Source organism: Vitis riparia, chromosome 15, assembly GCF_004353265.1.
Source record: "Vitis riparia cultivar Riparia Gloire de Montpellier isolate 1030 chromosome 15, EGFV_Vit.rip_1.0, whole genome shotgun sequence".
In the NCBI taxonomy this organism is placed as follows: domain Eukaryota; kingdom Viridiplantae; phylum Streptophyta; class Magnoliopsida; order Vitales; family Vitaceae; genus Vitis; species Vitis riparia.
This window is the reverse complement of record NC_048445.1, coordinates 9268829-9291744: the sequence shown is the minus strand read 5'-3', so window position 1 is coordinate 9291744 and position 22916 is coordinate 9268829. Positions and strand designations below refer to the sequence as shown.

At 38.4% G+C, this 22916-nt stretch overlaps 1 protein-coding gene across 1 annotated transcript in view; it reads right to left on the bottom strand.

Annotated features, from left to right (window-relative positions):
- LOC117931802 (glycine--tRNA ligase, chloroplastic/mitochondrial 2) overlaps window positions 1-22916 on the bottom strand; it is a 106569-nt gene that overhangs the window by 33017 nt on the left and 50636 nt on the right. Inside the window, exons 21-28 of the mRNA XM_034852871.1 lie at window positions 17869-17931; window positions 17637-17726; window positions 17465-17551; window positions 11015-11086; window positions 4665-4723; window positions 4011-4104; window positions 3505-3723; window positions 2999-3093 (exon numbers count right to left, since the gene is read on the bottom strand). Coding sequence (XP_034708762.1) covers window positions 2999-3093; window positions 3505-3723; window positions 4011-4104; window positions 4665-4723; window positions 11015-11086; window positions 17465-17551; window positions 17637-17726; window positions 17869-17931 — 779 coding nt within the window. The remainder of the gene's footprint in view (window positions 1-2998; window positions 3094-3504; window positions 3724-4010; window positions 4105-4664; window positions 4724-11014; window positions 11087-17464; window positions 17552-17636; window positions 17727-17868; window positions 17932-22916) is intronic.

Genomic DNA, 22916 nt, shown 5'->3' with positions numbered 1-22916 from the left:
TAGGTACCTCCATGTTTCCAAGGGTTCAAATAAAGAGGCTATTGATAGCTCATTGTAAATCATAAGAGAGGGAGTTTTCTTAGTGAAAGTAGCGACTCTAGTATTCATTCTATTGTTAGCAAGGTTATAGCCTCATTGTAAATCATAGGAGAGGGAGTGTTCTCAATGAAAGTAGGGACTTTGGTATTCATTCTATTGTTAGCAAGGTTTTTCAAGGAAATAGCAATAAAGGTTTTTCAAACTCGACAATTCTAATGCTTGCATGGCAATGAGCTCGATATTGCTTTTGGTTAAAGTCAAGGTAAAGGGTACCTGACCTTAGTGTGGACTAGGGAAGTTGAAAATCCTAACTTGTATAAGGTGCATAATCATGATAAAATTTAATCTCTATTGGATTACTACCGTAAAAAGAGTTCACTCAAAAATAGGTTCCTCCATGTTTCCAATGGTTCAAATAAAGATGCTATTGATGGCTCATTGTAAATCATAGGACCTTTCTTTGAATTTACATGGTGATAAGTTCGATACTTTTCTGAGTTGGCTACTTATATGATTCGAGGCTTGTTCTAGATTGAGAATTAACTTGAAAAAAAGTGAGCTAATTCCTGTGGGGAGGGTGGACAACATAGATGACTTGGCCTTGGTGTTAGGGTGTAAGGTAGGCAGTCTTCCTTCCTGTTACTTGGGTCTTCCATTGGGGGCTCCTTTCAAATTTATGGCAATATAGGATTGGCTTGAAGAGAGGTTTCACAAAAGGTTAGCCATGTGGAAAAGACAATACATCTCGAAAGGAGGGAGGCTCACTTTAATTTAAAGTACTCTATCTAGCAGACCCATCCATTTCATGTCTCTCTTTTGCATGCCAAGGCCATATAGGTTGAGGTTGGAGAAGATTCAGAGGGATTTTCTTTGGGGTAGTAGGGCTCTTGTGCAGAAACCCCACCTAGTAAGGTGGAAGACGATCTATTCGGAGATAAAAAGAGGGGAGGGGGGCAGGGACGCACTTAGGTGTGAGGTGTCTCTCTGTGATGAGCAAAACCCTCTTATACAAGTGGAGTTGACATTTTGCCAATGAAAAAGAAGCTCTTTGGAAACAAGTCATTAGTCAAAAGTATAGAGAAGATGAAGGGGGGTGACGATCCTATGAGGTTAGAGATAGGTATGGTGTGGGTCAGTGGAAAGCCATAAGAAATAAATGAGATTTTTTAAGCAACAAATTGTCTTTCTTAGTGGGAGATGGTCAAAGAGTGAGATTCTGGAAGGACAAGTGATGTGGTGATGAACCACTATGTGTTTCCTTCCCTTCCTTATTTGCCCTATCCTTATCTAAGGAAGCTTGGGTGGTGGATGTTTGGAACCCCGAAGGTCAAAGGGATGAATGGAATCCTTGGTTTTGTAGGTCCTTTAATGATTAGGAAATAGAAAGTCTGGAGCGCTTTTTGACGAATCTCCAAGCAAAAAGGGTGCATAGGGATGTGGAAGATAAGGTGATATGGACAGCCTCGTAGAGTGGGAACTTTTTGGTTAAATCTCTTTATTTGGTTTTAGAGCTAGACAACCCTCTTTTGTTCCCAAGTAGCATCATTTGGAGATCATGTGTGCCACCTAAGGCGGCTTTCTTCTAGTGGGAGGCGACTTAGGGGAAAGCCTTAACTTTGGATCAAGCCCAAAGAAGGGAGTTTTCTTTGGCAAACAAATATTTTCTTTGCTACTTTGAATAAGAAATTGTCGATCGTATTCTTCTTCACTGTGCAAAGATGTGGATTCTTTGACAACTGCTTTTTTTTTTTTCTCTTTTGGGTGACGTGGGTTATCTTCTACTCGATTAAGGAGACTCTCCTTGGGTGGCATGAATCCTTTGTGGGTAAAGCCCACAAAAAGTCTTGGAAGGTGGCCCTTTTATGTATCTTTTGGACAATGTGGAAGGAAATGAACTTGTTAGCGTTTGATAATGCGGAGTTATCAGTCCAAATGATGAAAAATTCTTTTATATGTAATTGGTGGTCTTGGTCTAGGGTGTTTGTAGATATGAACCCTTTTTCTCTTGTTAGCTTCATTGATTGGTTAAACTCTAAGTGAGGGTAGGTGATATTTTTTGTTTCTCTCCCTTTCCCACTTGGGTGAGCTTTTAGGCCTCCATTGTATGCTTCCTGTATACTTTGGGGCGTTGTTTTGGCGTCTCCTCTTTACATATATACTTTTTTTATCTTACCAATCAAAAGAAAAAAGAAAGTTTGATCTCTAAGACCTCCTAACAAGATCCATGCATGACACACAAAAGGACTACAAGGGTTAGCTTCTTACCGGTGTGAAGAAGCCAATGAGCATGCATGTTCATAGCTCCATCTAATATAGAAATTGACTATTGATTATTTTGAACTTGGGAGATATTTTATCACCAACAACTACATCATCCAAATCCTTCACTTGGAGCAGTTTTTCCAGGATCATGTATTAGACATTTGGCATTGGATACAAGATACTTTTGGATCTCATTCCTCACACCTTAGCTTGGGGAATTTAGTATGAAGACTTCAACAGTTATTTTAGGAGACATTTGAATCTTCTTACTATAGTAGATAAAATTAAGTGTCACTTATTCAGATGAGCTTCTTAATTGGGCTGTCTAGACAGTCTCAAGTAAATTTAACATATACTGGCAGCCAGGCAATATTTGAATTAGCTTTTCTTATTGTGGGATTCTGCTCTAAGCCTTTCCTTGTTGCAACGATTATTTTCTTCCTGCCGTAACATAGAGGATTGAGAAGGCGCCTCACCCTGCTCCAATTCTTCTTTCATGAACCTACCATTTCTTGGAAAATGTTAAGAAGGCTAGCCTCAAAACATCGCAAATCTTGTTTCCCATTGTTATACAAAAACAACAACTACAATCGTATGCAGCCTTAGAATTAGTGAATAAGTTTTTCATAAATTGATTCTTTTTGGCAAACAATAGCCCAAAATGAGTAAGCAAATAAACTTGTGACTTCCAGTTCACCTGTCAGCAACTGCCAAGACAATTCCCACATCAGTTTTTGGAACTATATCCCCAGAATTTCTTGGAAGTGTTATCTCAAACAAGGCCTCTGCAATCTGTTAACAGGTAAAGCAAACAGAAAAGAACCTACGGTTAAGGCTTAAACATAACTATATAGCAAATGATTCTGAGCAGCCAAAATCAGTTGTAATTGCATAATTTCTGGGCAGAAGGACTGCTTAAAATTTAAAACACTAGGGTACCTTTTTAAACCAAATGATGCCTCAACATTTTTAGGAATATCTTAATTAAGATTCATGCCAAACTGAAAATGAAACATTGCATTTATAAATAAAAGTCAACTAGTGTAGTTGTAACTGCTAATCTTTCTGGGGCTTCACTCAAAAAGACACAACATCAAATAACCTTTGTTTGAGAGTGTGTGTGTTTGTGTGTCTGTGTGGGTGTGCATGTATTTGTGTGAAAAGAAAACAAATAAAGGTAATTAGTTGTAATTCTTAAACAACCTGCTCTGAATAGCCATCTCTAAGAGCATAATGGCGTGCCATTATTCCCGAGAGAGAAGTAAATTCCGTAACAACAGCTGTAGCAAGATCAGACATCGCCAGTGATGCAGCATCCTGGATAATTTGAAGCTTATCTTCATTGACTTCCAGGGCCAAACTTAGCTCAGCAACCATGTTTTGAACACGTATCATCTTATCCAGCATTGTTCCTAGCTTCTCCTGTTTTTTGCTCATTATCAGAATACAAGCATTACTAGAGAAGGAACAGTATCATGAATTGTATATAACTCCAGAACCTCAAATTGTGCCATCTTTTTCCAAGGGCACTCGTAGATCATATTTCAAAGGCAGGATTTTAAGTCAAATTTCTAGCAACTAGACCATCTCTGTTTCTCCAAGTACCAGAACAGAAATCAGAAAAGAGAGCAACAAAATCACCAAATAAATCCCCTTAAAAGTTTGCCCAGAACAAAATCTGTGCCAACATATAAGATGAAATTACTCACATGAAAAAGAATCCCTTCCAGTTGACTTCGAAATTCTGAGAACTTTTTACGAGTGTCCATCTCATAGAAAAACTTCGCATCTTCATAGCGAGCTCTGTACGGATAAATGATTTACTTCAAATACATTGCATTAGAGGTGAATTCAATGACAAGTAATTAGCTCATATTACTACAATAACAAGAAATTAAGTAAAAAGCCTTTCAGAAGCAGGCATAATAACTTTATTTCCAAATTTATACATCAAAACCACTGCTAAGAAGACCTTTTTTTTTCATTTTTATATACACCACTTCTAAGAAGATTTCCTTTAAGAGTTCCAAGAGATTTAAAGACCTTTTCCATTTAAGAGAATCAAAATAACATATAAATAAGTACTCCAAGAAGTCCTTCAGAAGATATTTTTTTGATAAGAAACGACAAAGAGATATGTTGATAGAAAAAAGAAGTACAAGAGAAGGATGAGGAATCCTCCCATCAAAGAAAAGCTAAACTACAAGATATTTTCCAAATGTAACACATTAAGGGGAATCCCCTTAAAAACCATGGAACAAAAAGATTTGTGCCAACTTGAGTACAGCTTCATTGAATAGGAATCCTTTTCTATTCACAGGCTCACAGCACATAACAAGTATATAAGAAAGATTTGTGCCAACCTGAGTACAGCTTCATTTCCTTTCCTCACTACCATCTCATTGATTGCTCCATTCGCCACCTGAAAGGAAATGTTGATGTTACCTGACAATTTATAAACAAAATTTGTTGTCCTGAAAACTATAACCTATGTAGCGTGCACACTTCTAAGAGGAAGCCCTGTCAGTATCAGACATGACAATCCTCTAACACACCTAGACACATGTCACTGACTTCTTGAATAGGTAAAATTTTTAAAATAATAGTTTTAACATTGTAAATAGTGAAAGCCATCTTTAAAATTTTTTTACTAATAAAAAAAAAAAAAAATAGTGAAAGTCATCTATGTATGTATGTTATATATACTTCTTGAATATGTAAAATTTTTAAAATAATAGTTCTCCATTGTATGTATGTATGTATGTATGTAAGTACGTATGTAGGAATAGAAGGCTGAGCTTATGGGAGGCAAAGATTAGTTCAAAATGGAGCCTAAATCATTTGAAATTTCAATTGCTTATGGGAGGAAAAGATTGGTTCAAAGTGGACCCTAAATCATTTGAAATTTCAATTGAGGTGGAGAAAGGCATGGTTGAAGGCAAGGTTTTGGAGAGGGATCGGGGTTTCCTCAAGCCGAATCCATTTCAGAGAGAGAAGCCTGGTGGCTTTGTTTGAAGGGGTGGAGGAATGTTGTCTTGTGGGAGATGGGAAGCCTTTTATGAAGGTGAGGAAAGAAAGGGGAAGGGGGTATAAGCTGGAGCTTCACAGCAATGTTGCATGTCATTTTTTGTTATGCTTCATCTGTTCTATGGAGGAGAACGTTTCTCCTTGGTGTTCCCAAAAGGCAGGGGATTTCTAGGTGGCTAGAGTATCTTAGCTAGCAAGTTAAGGAGCCTTAAGATTATTCCTAACCCTAGTGATATTGTGGTTCCTTCAAGGGTTGAGTCCTCAGTTCTAGTGGGCAGTGCTCTAGTTCCCCTTAAAGGGCTAAAGTGGTCAATGATTCTCGAAGGGCAATGAACATTAAGAAGGAGAATGTGTCATGGTCTTAGCCTAAGAGGCTTGTTTATGTGCAGAAAGTCACGTGAAAGCTATTCTGTTGGAGGAAGGTGAGCCTGCCAACCATAAGGCCTCTTTGGGGAGGGGTGGTAGGGATGGAATGGAGGAGTCTTCAAGTGGGCCCATGGAGGATGTTGGTGTTGTTGAGGAGCCCAATGCAGCAGGGGAGAGAATGTGGATTTAGCTGAGCTAGATATAGCGCATTAATTTAATATAAAAAGCCCGAGTGCAAAAGGGCAAACCCATGCAGAGGTGGGCTTAGGATCCAAGTCGAGAGTTTGTAAGGCTAATAGCCAAAGTGGGCTTAAGGTAGTTGATATGGCCATATGAATCGTGAGAATAAGGAGGATGTTGTAGGTCAGGCTATTGTGGGTTACAAGAATAGAAAGGGCAACACCTCTAAGATCAATGTGAAGGGCGAAAAGCACTAGTAAGTCCTAAGGGATGGCGACACCCCTCACAAAGTTTTGTTGGTCTCCCAACTTTCATCATCGTCCCCTTCATCAACATAGATGCCACGATCATCCAAGAGTGGTCATAGCTTAAGTGAGCTTATTTGTCTCGATTCTTCTTTAGGATTTGGGCCTTGCACTTCTTCTTCTTGCTCGGAGGGTGAGACAACTATTTCAAGATGAGCAAAGGGGCTTTCATGCAAGAGGGCCTCATTCGAAAGGTTTGATAGTGAGCATCGAAAGGATGTGGGGGGCCCTCTAAGGATGATTTGATAGGATGGTAGCTATGTGGAATTCCTTATAATTTCAAAAGGGATACCAATAGGAGTTTAGGGGAGAAATCTTTGATAGTGAAAGGGGGCCTAAGAGAGTGTTATTCCTCTAAGGAGTGGTCTTACGCCAAAACGGTCAAGTTTAGCCAATATCTAAGGATGTCCATTAAGGGGTTCGAGGAGGAAATATTAGCTCTATTAAGAAAACTAAAAAGAAGGAAAAGGAAAAATGTTGTGGGTATGGTGAAGAAAAAGTCAAAATTTTAAAAACCGAGAGCCAAATGCAAAAATTAGAATGTATAGTGAACTATAAGGGAGTGGAAAGGAATGAAGACGAGGATGATAAGGGTGGCTAGGGCCTAGTTACAAGGGAATAATGAAAAAGACAATTTTATCTTCAAATGTAAGGAGGATCAATGAAACCAAAAAAGGAAAGGTTATAAACATGGTGTGCTTACAAGGAAGAAAAATTAATGACATGTCAATTGGGTTGGTGAGGAGTCTAAAGGGAGGAAGATGTGTAGATTTGGGTGTAATAGAGGCTCAGAGAGTTGCTTGCGGAATCCTGGTATTCTAAGATAATAGAGTGCTAGAATTGGTTGAACTGGAAGTGAGGATGTTCAATTTCATGTCAGCTCAGACGTTATGAGGATGCTTTTGTATGGGTATTTCACTAGGATTTATGGTCCTTCCCAGAGCAAAGAAAGAGAAGACTTATAGGCTGAATTAGGGGATATTATAGGTTTATGGGATGACCGTTGGTGAATTGGGAAGGATTTTAACATGGTCAAATTTCCAAGGGAAAGAAGAAACAATAATTAACCAGCAACTGCCATGAGACATTTTCCAGAGATTAATGAGGACTTGAACTTGTGTGATATTCTATTGAATGAGGGTTATTCCCTTTAGAGGCGCACACTGGGGGGGGGGGGAGGGGGGGGTGTATTGCAAGGGATGGAGACAATGAATCCCTTCGAGATTAGATTAACCCTTAGCATCAAAAGAGTGGGAAACTATTACAAAGGTCTTTTGCAAAATGTTTTGTTAAAGCCAGTGTTGGATCATTCTCTTATTTTACTTTATAGGGGCAGGATAGGAAGGGACAAAACTCCTTCAAATTCGAAAACATGTCGTTAAAAGTGGATGGGATCAAAGACTTACTAAGGAGGTGGTGGCTGGGATACGAGTTTTGTGGGTCTTACAACTTTATGATGGCCTCTAAGTTGAAGGTTTTGAAGGCAAATTTGAAGGTGCAGAATCACGAAGTGTTCAACAATGTCTTATTTAGAAAGGAGATGACCTTAAAAGAGTGGGCTTTTCGGATCAAAAGGAAATAAAAATGTTTAATAAAAAAGAAGTAGAAGTTAGTAGGGTAGTTGGGGAGGAGCACCATCAAAGGGCTTTATTGGAAGATGTCTCGTGAAGGTAGACATGTATGGAAATTTGATTAAAGGAAGGGGACAGAAACACCAAATTCTTTCATAAAATGGTAAATGCCCATGGAAGAAGGAATTTTCTGTCCAAGATTAGAGCAAATGGTGGTTGGCTATTTGGAAGAGGGCCAGATAAAGAAGGTGTAACTCAATCCTTTCGTAGCCTTTAGGTACAAGTGATTGGAGACCAAGTATCTAAGGGATCTTCTTGGAGTCTTTAAGTAGAGATGATGTTGAGACGTTGGAGGTTCCTTTCACAAATGAGGAGATTGTGTCAACTTTAAATTCAATGAATGAGGATAAAGCTCTAGGTTTGAATGGTTTCACAATGGCATTTTGGCAACACTATTGGGATTTTGTGAAGCTTGTGGAGATGGGCTTTTTTAAGGAGTTCTATGAGTTTGAATCTTTTGAAAGAAGCTTAAATATCACCTTCTTGGTCTTGATTCCTAAGAAGGGAAAAGGTAGAGGAGTGGAAGGATTTCAGGCCTATAAGCTTGCAAGTGGTTCATATAAGTTACCTGCAAAGGTTTTGGCAAATAGACTAAAAAAGGTGGTCAAGTCAATTGTTTCTAATTCTCATAATGTTTTTGTGGAGGGAAGACAAATCTTGGATGCAGTTTAAATTACCAATGAAGTAATTGACTCAAATCTAAAAAATGGTTTGAATAGTTTGATGTGCAAGCTTGACATAGAAATGGCTTATGATCACGTTTTTTGAGCTTATTTGCTAGATATTCTCAACAAAATGGGGTTTAGTTGGAAATGAATTAGTTGGATTAAATAGTGCATCTTTATAACTAGATTTCCGGTACTAACAAATGGATCCTCTATTGGCTTCTTCCAAAGCTCTCGGTGATTAAGGCAAAGGGATCCCCCTCACCATATTTGTTTGTGTTAGCTATGGAGGCGCTCAGTTCTTTGTTAAAGAAAGCTAGGGAAGGACGATCTATTTCGGGGTTTAAGGCATGTAGAAGGAGTGGTGATGTTTCTCGGTCCTTTGTTAAAGAAAGCTAGGGAAGGAAGATCCATTTCACGGTTTAAGGATGTGGAAGGAGTGGTGATGTTGTCGAGTTGTCCTATCTTTTATTTGCTTATGACACCCCTATTTTTTGTGAAGCTAGCTAAGAACAAATTCTTTATCTAAGTTGGATCTTCATATGGTTTGAAGCCATCTAAGGTCTAAGGATCAATTTGGAGAAAAAATAGTTAATTCTGATCAGCAATGTTCCTAATGTGGAGGAATTGGTGGCTAAGTTGGAGCGTAGGAAAGGTGAACTCCCGACCGTGTATTTGGGTCTTCCTCTAAGAGCATGCTTTAAATTAAGGGCTAGTTAGCATTCAATGGAAGAGAATATTCATAAGAGGTTGGCTATGTGGAAAAGGCAATATCTTTCCAAGGGTGGGAGGCTTACTCTTATAAAGAGAACTTTAACAAGCTTGCCCATTTATCACACATCTTTGTTTGTTAGTCCTAAGAAGGTGAGTTGTAGGATTGAGAAGATTCAAAGGGGCATTTTATGGGGAGGGAGATCTTTAGAGAAAAAAACCACACTTTGTGAGATCGGAAATCACTTGCAGAAAGAAATGTAATAGACAACTTGGTATTAGAAAGCTATCAATTCTCAAGAAGGTGTTGCAAGGTAAGTGGATTTAGGGGTATGCCTTAGAGAATGAGTCCTTTTAGAGGCAGGTCATTGCTAAGAAATATAAGGAGGGGGGTTGGTGCTCTTAAGAAAGTAGGGATGGTTTCAGTGCAGGGTTATGGAAGGCCATTAGGAGAGTTGAGAGAATTTTAATACAAGAACCTCTTCCAAACTTAGCGCAATGGTAGAAGAGTGAAGTTCTAGAATGATAAATAACATGGTGATTCTACTCTAAGAAAGTCTTTCTTGTCATTGCATTCCGTAACTTTGAAAAAGGATACTTGGGAGGCGGTTGTATGGGACCATCAAGACAAGGGGGGGCATTGGAATCCTCATTTTTCAAGGAACTTGAATGATTGAGATAAAACATGTTAAGGCTTTCATTTTGAGGCTTGAAGGCAAGAATGCTAGACATGATGAGGAAGATAGAATGGAATGGGTAGATGTAAAGAAAGGAAAATTTCAGTCAAATCACTCTACCCTTTGTTGGGCAAGGAAAGAGTGAAAGTTTTCCCTAAGAGGTATTTGGAATTCTATGAATCTAGCTGAAGTAAGCTTTTTTGCTTGGGAAGCTTCGTGGGGAAAGGTTTTGACTTTGGATCAGCTACAAAGGAGAGGGTGGTTTGTGATGAATCAATGTTTTTTTTATATAAGTAAGGCGAAGAGTCAATAGATTACATCCTTTAGCATTGTGCTAAAGTTGGGGTGTTATGGAATTTGGCGTTTTCCTTATTTGGATTTGTTTAGGTGATGTCGAGTTCAGTAAGACAAACCCTCTTAGGATGGTACAATGCTTTTGTGAGCAAAAATGAAAAAAGGTCTTGACGGTTACCCTATTGTGTGTATTTTGGACGTTATAGAAGGAGAGAAATCATAGATCTTTTGAAAGCAAAGAAATGTCTAATCAAATATTAAAACTTCCTTTTCTTTGCAACCTTTTGATATGGGTTAGGTTGCATATTAACAGGGTCCTTAGATATGATAGATTTTATAAATTGGTTAGGGTCCCCATGAAGGGGCAAACAATTTCTGTTGCCCTATCTTTTGTGTTTTTTTTGCTTTTTGGCATCCTCTATATTTAAGTTGTGTACTTTGGTTTGCCTTTACTTGGTGCTATTAATATAATTTCTCTATTTGCTGATAAAAAAATCAGTTTTTTGGATAGTGTTAGGTAGTGTGCAAGAGAGACATGTATATCTATATTGGATTTTGTTAATTGGTTAGGTTCATATTAGGCATGGAAACCTTGTATAGTATACTTTGGTGTGTCCTTGTTGTATACCTTTTTGTATCACCCCTTATTCATTTTATATATATCCCTTGTTATATATATATATATATATATATATATATTATATGCTTACACACACATGCACACTCTTTTCATGTCCTTGTGTCCATGTCTTCTAGGATTTGTAGTGAAAGCTATCAGTGTCATGTTGCACCCTTGTTCATGCTACATTGGCCATAGTCATGTTGGAAAGCATCATTAACTGAAAAGCATGACTCACAGTAATGAAGTATGGCAACAGTCTTCCGCTGTCATCTGTGATGGCAAAATACTTCTGATGCTTTTGCATAACCTGCATGATTTGTGGACAACCATTACCAAATGATGGCACAGTGGGTTTCAACATGTAGACAAATTTACATCTCGATCATAATTCTCAGACTGCTCATATACAAATTATAGCTTAAACCTAACATCAATGGTTTTTTGATGAATACAGTATTCAAAATCCATTAAAATTCATAGAATAGCTATATAATTGAGATGGAAATGCTTTAGGAATTTATCAACATTAGAATGTGTGTCTTTGTGTGCTTATGCGTGCATGCGGGTGTGTGTGTGTGTGTGTGAGAGAGATAGATAGATAGAGAGAGAGAGAGAGAGAGGGAGAGAGAGAAGATCCTTGAACCCAAAGAGTTTTTTTTTTCCCCTTCTGTTTTAAGTTAAAATATGTTAAGAGTGCTAAAGAGAAGAGGTTACAACCACATCACCTGTTCTATAAGCACTTTAAACATGAATCACACCATTCCTACTAGTACAATTATTCTTCCTTTGTCTTGCATGGCCAGTCCATTTAATATGTTCTCATTTATGCAATTGCTTTTGACCAAGAAATTAAAAATACAAAAATAATAAATCCTTGAGACAAAAACACACACATCCCACGAGAAAAAAGAAAAGAAAAAAGAAAAAGCACTACATAAAACTAATGCTAGAACAATTCAAGGAGATATAACATCCCTACAAAAGCCTAAAGAGAATTGCATCCCACTTTGGCCAGTGTTTCAATCTATTAACTTGAAATTATAAACTTGTGATTCTCGGGTTTTGAAGGGGGAAAAAGAAGAAAGAAAGGATGGAAGAGGCTTAATTCTTGCCTTGTTGACTTTCTTAAAACTTTCCACCCATTCATTTTTTTTTTTTTTTTGATAGGAAACGACAAAGGGATATATTGATAGAAAAAAGAAGTACAAGAGAAGGATGAGGAATCCTCCCACCCACAAAGAAAACTAAACTATAAGAATACAAAACAAGAAAATACATAGTAAAAACAAACAAACTCTCTAGATTAGACCAACCTTTTGGAATTGCACACCGCTAACCTGTCAAGTTGTAACACATTAAGGGGAGTCCCCTTAAAAACCTTGAAATAGAAAGCTCAAAGATAAGCAAAGAAATGAATAGAATCTCAAAGATACGCTAAATTCCTTGCTTTATCCTAAAAAATCCTCGTGTTTCTTTCCCGCCACACAACCCAAATTAAAGCAATGCTCGCAACTTGACACAAAACTATCCCTCTCTTAGATAAACCAAAACCATTATAATTGATGGACAACATGTCAAAGATGCTCCTCGGGGGGACCTAATCCATCTTGACTAATTGAAATAATTTGTGCCACAACCCCATCGTGAAAGAGCAATGTAGGAAAAGATGATCTGCTGATTCTCCATGCATCATGCACATATTACAAATATCAGAACTAAGAGCTTTGTAGGATCTTCTAAATTGTAGCAAGTCATTAGTATTTACCTTCTTGTGTGCCACTAACCAGACAAAGGACTTGACTTTGAAAGGGACTTGAGAATTCCAAACGAACTTAGCATGGAAAACAGGAGGAGAACTAGAAAATTGGGATAAGGCTAAAAAGAAAGATTTGATTGAGAAAAGCCCTAAAGAAGATAAAGGCCAAGATCTCGCATCTGAAACCAAAGGTGATAGATGCAAACCATCAAGTGACCGCATGAGGCCTTTTAAATCTTCTATCTTAGAATCGGAAAGGTTACGACGGAAATTAAAGTTCCAAGAGAAAGGGCGAGTAAAACCAAGAATTGAAGAAATATAAATATTTTTATCCGAGACTACTCTAAATAGTCTTGGATATTGGGATCCCAAATGTTGGTCCCCTCACCACAAATCTTCCCAGAACCAAATTCTTTCCCCATCTCCTACCACAAACCGAGTAAACTTGGAAAACTCCTGAAAGACTTATGCAATAGCCTTTCAAGGACAACAATGTGACCATCTGACTATAGTGTTAGCATCCCAACCATTAGAGTGTGATCCATAAATGCTTAAAATAACTTGATACCATAGAGTTGAACCCTCTCGATGGTACCTCCACAACCATTTCCCTAAGAGAGCGAGATTCTTAGAGAAATCTTCCCAAATCCCAATCCCCCTTTTGCCTTCGGATTACACACTACATCCCAACTAACTAGATGATCTCTTTTACCTTCCCCAACCCCTGACCATAAAAAATCCCTTTGCAATCTCTCAATTTTTGCAGCCACTAAAGCGGGTATCTTAAACAAGGAAAGGAAGTAACAGGGCATGTGGGTGAGACAAGATTGGACAAGAGTTATCCTTCCTCCAAAAGATAAATAAGCCTTTTGTTACCCATCTAATCTTCTCGAGATCCTCACAATCACTGGATCCCAAAAGCCATAAGCCTTGGAATTCTCTCCCAAAGGAAGACCCAGATAGAGTATAGGCCAACCAGAAGCCTTGCAATCAAGCAACTCAACCAACCTAAAAAGATGATTCTGATCAAGATTGATGCCATAAATATTACTCTTGTCAAGGTTGACCTTGATCCCAGAAATATGCCCAAACACTAGCAATAGACTCTTGAGAGTCTGCAATTCTTCCTCCCTAGTGTTAGAAAAGAAAATGGTATCATCTGCAAATTGCAAATGGGACACCCTAGTTCTGTTCCTACCCACCATGAATCCCTCTAACGAATTTCTTTTCTCTACTCTCAATAACATCCTGCTCAGTACATCTGCGACTAAAGTAAACAAAAAAAGGATAAAGGGTCGCCTTGTCTTAAGCCTCTAGATGCCTTGACCCACCCTTTAGCATTTCCATTCACCAAGACTGCATAAGATACCATGGACAAACAACCACTCATCCATTTCCTCCATCTAGGAGAAAACCCCTTCTTCTCCAACACATGATCCAAAAAATCCCAACTCACATGGTCGTAAGCTTTTTCAAAGTCAATTTTGAAGGTGACTCCTTCCTCCCCTGATCGTCTTTTCTCATCCACTATCTCATTGGCTATGAAAACCGTATCCAATATTTGTCTCCCTTGAACAAAAGCGCCTTGAGTAGAATGGATGGTTTCATGTAGTACCCCTCTTAAACGCCCTGAAAGCACTTTGGCTATTATCTTGTAGAGACTAGTGATCAAGTAATAGGTCTAAAGTCTGAGATTTTCTTTGTCAAGCTTTTTTTGGGTAACAAACTATGAAGGAGGCATTAGTGCTTTGATTGATAATCCCGTTTCTATGAAACTCTGCAAACACTCTCACTAAATCCTCCTTGATCACATCCCAACAATCTTGAAATACCGCAATGGTAAAACCATCAGGCCCCAGCGCCTTATTCATATCCAACTGAAAAATGGCCTTAGAAATCTCTTCTTTAGTGAAAGGGGAGTCCAACCTAAACGCACTCTCTTCCGAAATAGGGGATCAATCTAAACCTTCAACACTCCAAGACTCTCCAGTAGGACTCGTGTAGAGCTTTTCAAAGTACAGTAAAATCTCCTCTGTGATGCTCTCAGGATTATTCAACACTAAGCCACTTTCATTCTCCAACATCTTGATATATTTCCTATTTCGCCTGCCATTAACCACTTTATGAAAAAACTTGAGTTACAATCCCCTTCCTCAACCCATTTCACCCTAACTTTTTGTCTCCAATGAATTTCTTCTCTCAAAATTAATTCCTCTAGCTCCCCATTTCTTAAGGCTCTTTGAACTAAAAGTTCAGAAGTGAGACCCCCTACTTGCTCAATGGCATCAAAGTTAGCTATATCATTGAGGATGTTTTTTTTCCTTTCATTTAGCTCTCCAAAAGAAACCTTATTCCACTCTTTCAATTTGGCTTTAACAAATTGTAATCTCCTCATGAACTTGTGACCTTCCCCCCCATTTCCTAGAAAACCTCTCCACCAACTTCTAAAGCTCTCCTTGAAACTAGGATGTTGCAACCACATATTCTCAAACCTAAAAGGTGTTGGGCCCCACTTGAACGGTTGGTATCTAAAATAATTGGCCAATGATCCGATGTCCTTCTAGGAAGAGCTTCTTGAAGGCTTTGAGGAAAGAAATGTCCCCACTCATTTGAGAAAAGAAAACGATCCAATCTTTTACACACCGGGGACTCTTGAATGTTTGACCAAGTGAATGATGTGTTCCGTAAAGGTGGATCAAGCAATTCACATTCTCTTATAAAACCATCAAAGTCCTTCATGCTTGAAGTTAAACTATAACCACCCAATTTTTTTGAACTTCTCCTTATAACATTAAAATCACCGCCCACACACCATAACAGAAAAGATAGGCCAAAAATGTCTAAAAGCTCCACCCAAAAATCCTTCCTAAGTGAGGGGTTGTTTGGGCCATAAACTACGGATAGCCAAAGAGGTCCGCATCCATCCAAAGCAAACTTGATTGAGACCAAAAGGATCCTATTACCACCTCCTCACTGCGCAATTTTTTAGAGTCCCAAATAATCAAAATCCCACCTGAAGCCCTGCATGCCGGAAGAGCAACCCAATCCTAATTTCTGACCGTCCCAACACTACCCACAAACCTTTTGTCACACTCCACCTTTTTTGTTTCCTGAATCATCACAACATTCGGATTCTCTGACCTCAAAAAATCTTTAACCACCCTTCGCTTATTCCTTGATCCCAAACCCCTGGTATTCCAATTGATTATTTTCATGGAGAAACCTCACAAACCCTAAACCACCAAACCAATTCCACCAGGTCTCACATACCTGTGGAGTATCTGCTCTTCCTCCTGGAATAAACCTTAATATCTAGAGAACTTTCCACCTATTCATATTCTTGAGTCTAAAAAAGAGAGCATTACAATAATACCCTGAAACAAGTGATATTATAATTTTCATAACAGCTTGGAACACCATTTTATTTAAGAAATAGAATTTGGGCCATAAGAAACAAGTAGTCGATTTCTTAATTGACAATCAACCTAAAGGTGGCTTAGGACATGGAGCTAGTGGAATGAGAAGAGTTGGAGAAGACAAGAGATCCCCTCTAAGAGTAGACATGAAGCCTATTGACAAATTCTGATCAAATAGAAGAGGGAAATAGAATAAAAAAAAGTAACATCCGCACATGTAAAGTATTGGGAGGACTCAAGATGATAATAATAATCACTTCTTTTAGCATAGGAGTAACAAAGGAAAACACACTTAAGAGCATGATGTCACGGACTTAGTCGTTCACTAAGCTCGTGCGGCACTTAGGCAAGTCAAGACACTTGATCTTGCTAAGTCAGCTTTAATCCCAATGCTTAACTTGCTAGGCTAAGATGCTCACGACTCAAAAGCTTAAGAAGCTTAGTAGGCAACTCTTAGAGAATGGAAGCTCTTATTACTCAAGGAAGCCTTTACAAGTGCTTTGAAGACTCACTTGCTTGGTTAGGAAGTGATTTGGGTGGTGCCTTGGCCAAATGAGGGTCTCACCTATTTATAGGTATCAATGGAACTCTCTGGAACCTTGTAGGGTTCCTTACAAATCAAGAATATTCTAGAACTCCCTACACTAATCTATGTACAACCCTATGTTCAAGAATATACAAGAGATCTCCAGAATTCTCTAGAAAGCCTTGGACTCCTCCCATGCCTTCCACCATAGTGTAGAGATGTGTGGACACCTCTAAGCATCTCTAGAACCTTCCACACTCTACCCACCAATGCTTAGTGTAGATGGCTCCAGGAGTCTCCAGAAGCTTCCCTCCTCCTATATAAGCCCATGGGGAGGGTCATTTGAAGCATCTTGTGACAATGAGGTCAAATTTTATCCCAACCGGATCCAAATTATGAACAAAAGCAAAAGCAAACACATGAGCAATGACTTGAAAAGGTGAGAGATAAATATTCAAGGCTAAAATGATTCAAATTATTGATAATGGTAGAGAGCATATGATTAATGAGATGTCATGCTATGAGGACAATATCGACCTAAAAATGTTTTGGCATCTGCATATTAAACAATAGGCCACAAGCAATGTCCTTTTGAGTGTCTATGGGTCACATTCTAATAGTGTGGATGCCAACATTGTTGTCAAGTGATCATATTGCTGCCCTAGAAGGCAATTGCACAAATTTTACTAGATGTCTCCTATTTCATTCATTTCTCTATAGGAAGCCTAGGACATGGCTTTCTTAACAATGGTGGAGATAGAAAAAGATCAAAGGATAAGGATTATAAATTGGCAAAAAATGTATGATCCCCTAGCCCCCACACACAAAAAAACAAAGAAGTCTGTTAAAAGCCAGTTGAATACCAACATCGTAAGTTCAAATTTCCCCTCCAATTTTCAGTTTATTACGGAATCACATTCATACAATAATTCAATTCAACAATCTACTGAAAAGAATAGTCAAGCTTTTGAAAGCTAAATAACTTACCATAGTTAAAAGATCTTTCGGAAGCTCTAAGAAGGACTCCTTAAACTTCCCAATAACTGGAACAGGTGCCTCAACAAGATTTACAACCTAAACTTTTTACGTGAGCAGAGATATCTTCAAAATGAGCTTATCAATAATGAAAGTCACCCAAGGACAACAATCAACAGGTTACCTCATCCAGTAAGCTGCCTTGCAGAAGAATATGCCCATTCACACCTTTTGCTAATGCATTACACTGCTCCAAAATTGTTTTCTTGCGTTCCTATAGGTGAAAAGTTCAGAAACATGTCACTTATACCATCTAAAACCCAATACTGAAGAAAAGACCATTCAAAAAATCATTGTTTCCAAAGTTAAAGAACTTCAAATCGAGAAGGATGGCATGACAATTGATTTTGAGATACCTCAATATCTAAGGAAATTCCGGCATTCCTTATTACAGTGGCATAAGATTCTGCACTTTCCACCTGTTAAAATTATTGTGACTATTAAAAAAACATAGATCTCCAAGCATTTGTACCCAAAAAATAAGGGAAAAGAAACACACTTTCTAAAAATTATTACAAGGATATAGAATCATGAGACTAAAACTGTAGAATCAATATATAGAAATATTGTAAACTATTAAAAGATCAGAGAGAGAGAGAGAGAGAGCTCCGAGCAACACTAAGTGCAGTGTTGAGATAAGATATAGGTAATAACAACGAAAAGAAAAATATCAGAAGAAAGCTGAAGCAGGAAAGAATATAAACCATTTTGATGTAGCACAGCTCTTAAACTGCTAAGCAAATCAAATAATGAATGGCCAGGCATTGGTTTTTAAGGTTTATGGAAGAAAATGCAGAATTTAGGGTTATGGATAGACTAAAGGTTAGGGATATGGGCTGAAATTAAAAGGAAAAGCTTGCAGGAATTTTTAAACATGAAAGGAATATGGGATTTCAGTTTTAAGTTAGTGGGTATGAAAGTAAGGTTACAGTCAATGATCAAATGGTAGAATCTCAGAACAAAATTAGGGTTAAGGACACATCAGTTGTGTGGAAAACAGTGTACACAGCAACAGAGAAAGTAAAAATAGAAAGAAGAAAAGATAGATGAGCATCAGAATCTGAATAATGCCTTTAAGAGTCTTATACAAAAAATTAATGGAGTCTAGCCACTGAGAGGAGGGAATAAATCTTGGGTCATTGCTATTCTACTAATGTTTTTATTAGGCTGCAAAATTCCCTTTCTAGTTTATTGTGCAGAAAGGGGCAGGGGTTCATGTTGCTCAAGATTCTAGTGAGGATTTTAGTGGAACCAGAATCGATAGGAGTGCAAGGGACTTTGATAATGTCATAAGAAAATGTGGGTTGGTCAACCCCCTTCTAAATCGCATCCTTCTCCTGGTCCACTTTGTAAGAGTCCAGTAAGGAAGAATATGGATGGGTTCTTATTCTTTAAAGAGTGAGAAGTTAGATTTCCTAATATTGTCCAGAAGGTTCATCTGGCCCTGTTATCGACGAGTCCTATGGTTTCAGAATCCAATTCAGTCAAGTGAGGTCCCATGCACTTTGAGAAAATATGGCTCCATCACTCAGAAAATATTGTGCAGGCCCAGTATCAACCACTAGAGAGGAAGGTCATACATTTATTTGGAAAATAAATTTACAAACCTAAACTTTGGAGATGTCTATGAGAGGAGAGCCTCTATTCTTAAAAATATCAATGTTCTGGACACACTAAATATTATAATCCAAATGGATTACCCTTAAGGTTACATAGCTATATAAAATGTGGGGTGCAAGACTCACGCAACCCATATATATGGAAGAATACAAGCCACACAAAGCATACAAGGAAAAAGGAACCAAAAATAAAACCAGAGGCACAAGAACAGCCTGATCCCTCCCTAAGCAATCAATGAAATAAATCTCTTCCATATAAAGGTTAATGACAGGAAGGAAAAAAATTATCCAGTCTGAAAAAAGTGTTGGAAAACCAGCACCCTATTTCAGGTGAGATACTAGGATTCTTTCGTCTTAATAAAAAATTACTGGTTCTTTAGATTAGAAAGCTTGGATTGGTCCCCATTTCAAGAGAAGACAATAGTGGGGAATATGCCTTCCAAGTGGAAAAAGTAAAAGAGGCTATTTTTTAGGATATGGAGAGGACTCTAAGATCCAGTGGTTTCACTATGGCTTTCTATGAAGACCATTATAAAATTCCTGAAGTTTTTAAGAAGTTTTATCCTACCAGCATAAGATGATCAGTACTAGTACCAATCCTACCATAATGTTCTCATTCTGAAGCAAGCTAGACTAATGAAATCAAAGACTTTAGGCGAAAACTTCAGTACTAGAGTGTATAAAGTGAAAGTGCTCTCTAAGTGCATTGAACAGGCCCTTCATCAAACCATTTCTCCTTTGCAAGGGTCCATGGTTAAGGCAAAGAAAAATTTAGATCCAGTCTCGATAGCCAGAAGATCTTGATGAGAATCTTGCCTTGAGGAGAAAAGGATGGTTCTAAGTCTAGACATTGAAAAAGCTTATAACCATTAGATTGGAACTTCTTGGATCATACACTTGTTTGAAATGCTTTAGCTCTAGGTGGCAAAGATGATTAAGGGGTTGTTTGACATGTTCAAGTTTTGTAGTTCTTGAAAAGAATGGGACATGGAGCTTATTGAACTTCTAGAAGGAAAGAATCCAGTCAGGAGTAAGTGGATCTTCACAATCAAGTACAAAGCAAATGGGAGTGTTGACAGGTAGAAAGCTCAACTAATTGCTAAGGGATTTACGCAGTCCCACAAAATTGAACACCAAGAAACCCTTGCTCCAGTTGCCAAATTAAACACAATTCGTGTTTTGTTGTCATTAGTTGTTAACTGAGATTGGCCTCTTCATCAGCTAGACATTAAGAATGCCTTCCTCAATGGTGATTTAGAATAAGTGTACATGGAAAATCCTTCAGGTCTTGAGACTGAGACAAACATTAACAAAGTCTGCAGACTAGAAAAATCCCTATATTTTTTTTTATAGGTAAGCAGAGGTATATTAAAGTGCTTGCTAAAAGGCATAAAAAAGTACACATAGAGTATACAAATTAGACCCAAAAGCAAGCCAAAGATATAAAAAGCGGAGAAAAACCCACAACCCTAACAACAAGTTGCCCTAACTAATAGAAAAAACTGAACCCACAATAAAACCCTACAACTAGAAGCAAAGCACCTTCTTCCCTCAAGCCCCAGCACTACTCTTCTTTCCCCTAGCAATGAACAAGAGCTATTATAGTTAACCAAACACTCTAGCTTTCGGATTTCCCTCTCAAAACAGGAGAAAAACCTTTCTTACCCCCTGAGATCCTCATGCCCCATCCTTTTCTTAACTCCATTTTCCTGAAAAGAGTACAAATTCCTTCTCAAAGCCGTTGTTGGCATCCCTAAACAATTATTGAACACAACAAAACCATTGGAAAGGCTATCAATATTCTCCCCTCCAAAGCCCCGAATTCCACATCCCTTAGGAAGTCCCAACTCCTCGACCCTAGCAACCATCTCCATCCTAGAGGGTTCCTTCACAACCTTCCTCGAGAGATCCAACAAGCCGCCATCTTGCAATAGCATCCTTAGCGACTAACAACTAGGGCTTTGAGAACCCAAGGAGAGGAGAAGACCCCGTAAGACTAGAAAAATCCATACATGGTCTCAAGCAATCTCCTCAAGCTTGATTTGATCATTTTACCAAGGTTTTAAAGAGGTTTGATTCCCAATGTTAGTCTGATCACACTTTATTTGTAAAACACACAGTTGAGGGAAGAACTGTCATTATCATCGTTTATGTGGATGACATAATCCCAACTGGAGATCATGAGAAAGAATTAGGCAAACTCAAGAGTTTCTTACCCATGAGTTCAAAATTAAAGATCTGGGGAATCTCAAATATTTTCTTGGGATGAAAATTGCTAGATCAAAAAATGAGTATTTCAGTCTCCCAACATAAGTATGTTTAAACTTGCTAAAGGAAACTGGAATGTTAGGTTGTAAACCTGCAAAAACACCTATGGATCATACTACTAAAGTAGGAGTTGTCAAAGGAATTGCTCCAATGGATAAAGGGAGATATCAAAGACTTGTGGGGAAACCCATTTTTCTCTCACAGAATACCAAACATCGTCTTTTTAGTCAGCATGGTTAGTCAATTCATTTTTTGATAGATAAACGCAACATGTATTAACAAGAGGCAAAAAAGCCACAAAGCATACAAGGAGTATACAAGGCGGCTAAGGCCTCGCAACCAAAAAAAGAAAAACAAAAACTCACCAACCCTTAACTAGAAGCTAACTATTCCAAAAAGTCTATAAGGGAGAGCGGCTCCTCTCCAATATATAGTTTAGCCCAACCCCATAAATTACAAACAAAAGAATTTTGAAGCTTCTGAATTGCTAACACCCCCCCTCCCTAAAAGTTAGTCTATTCCTCCCTTTCCAAACTGTCCAAAAAATGTACAACGACATGGATTTCCAAATCTTTTTCATTTTTTTCCCCACAAAAGAGCCCCTCCAACTAAATAAAACCTCCTTTACGGTTTTTGGAAAAACCCACTGAGCGCCAAACAAACCAAGAACAATATCCCACAACACTTTGGCCACTGTATAATGTATTAGAATATGATTTACCGTTTCCTCTTCACAACCACATAAGAAACAACAATTAGGAAGCTACCACCCTCTTTTCTAAAGCCTATCAAGAGTAAGCACCTTCCCCCAAGCGGCTTCCCACGCAAAAAACGCAATTTTGGTTGAAACTCTATCCACCCAAACATTACTTTTTGGAAAAACGGTAGCAATGAGGCTTGCCAACAGGCTGTATGCTTTCTTGACACTAAACTGCCCATTTCTTCCTTCCTTCCAAAAAACCGAGTCTTCCTCCATAGTAATCCTGTGACCCCTCAAAGCAAGAAGCAAATTGCCAACCATGTCCAATTCCCAATCATTAAAGTCCCTATGGAACCTTAAATTCTAGCCGCCTTGGCCGAAATTCTGGTCTCACATCTCTTCCACTGTGACATTCTTATGCATAGCCATAGCATAAAGATGCGGGAATCTTTGGGACAGCACTATACACCCACACCAAAGATCAGTCCAGAATTTGATTTTGGTGCCTCTTTCCACTTTAAATGCCAAATTTTCCCAACACCAAACAGATTCCTTCAGAATTTCCTTCCAAACCCCTACTCCAAACGCCCCATTTGCTTTCTTTGTCCTCCAACCAAAATCCTCTTGCCCATACTTTGCCATAAGCACCTGCTTCCAAAGATCCTCCTTGACACAAGCAAGTCTCCATAACCATTTGCCAAGCAACGCTTTGTTCAAGAGGGCTAGCTTTCTTAAGCCAAGCCCCCCTTTCCTTATCCGCACAAATACCTCCCAATTGACTAAGTGGGCTTTCTTTTCCAGATTACTCCCTCCCCAC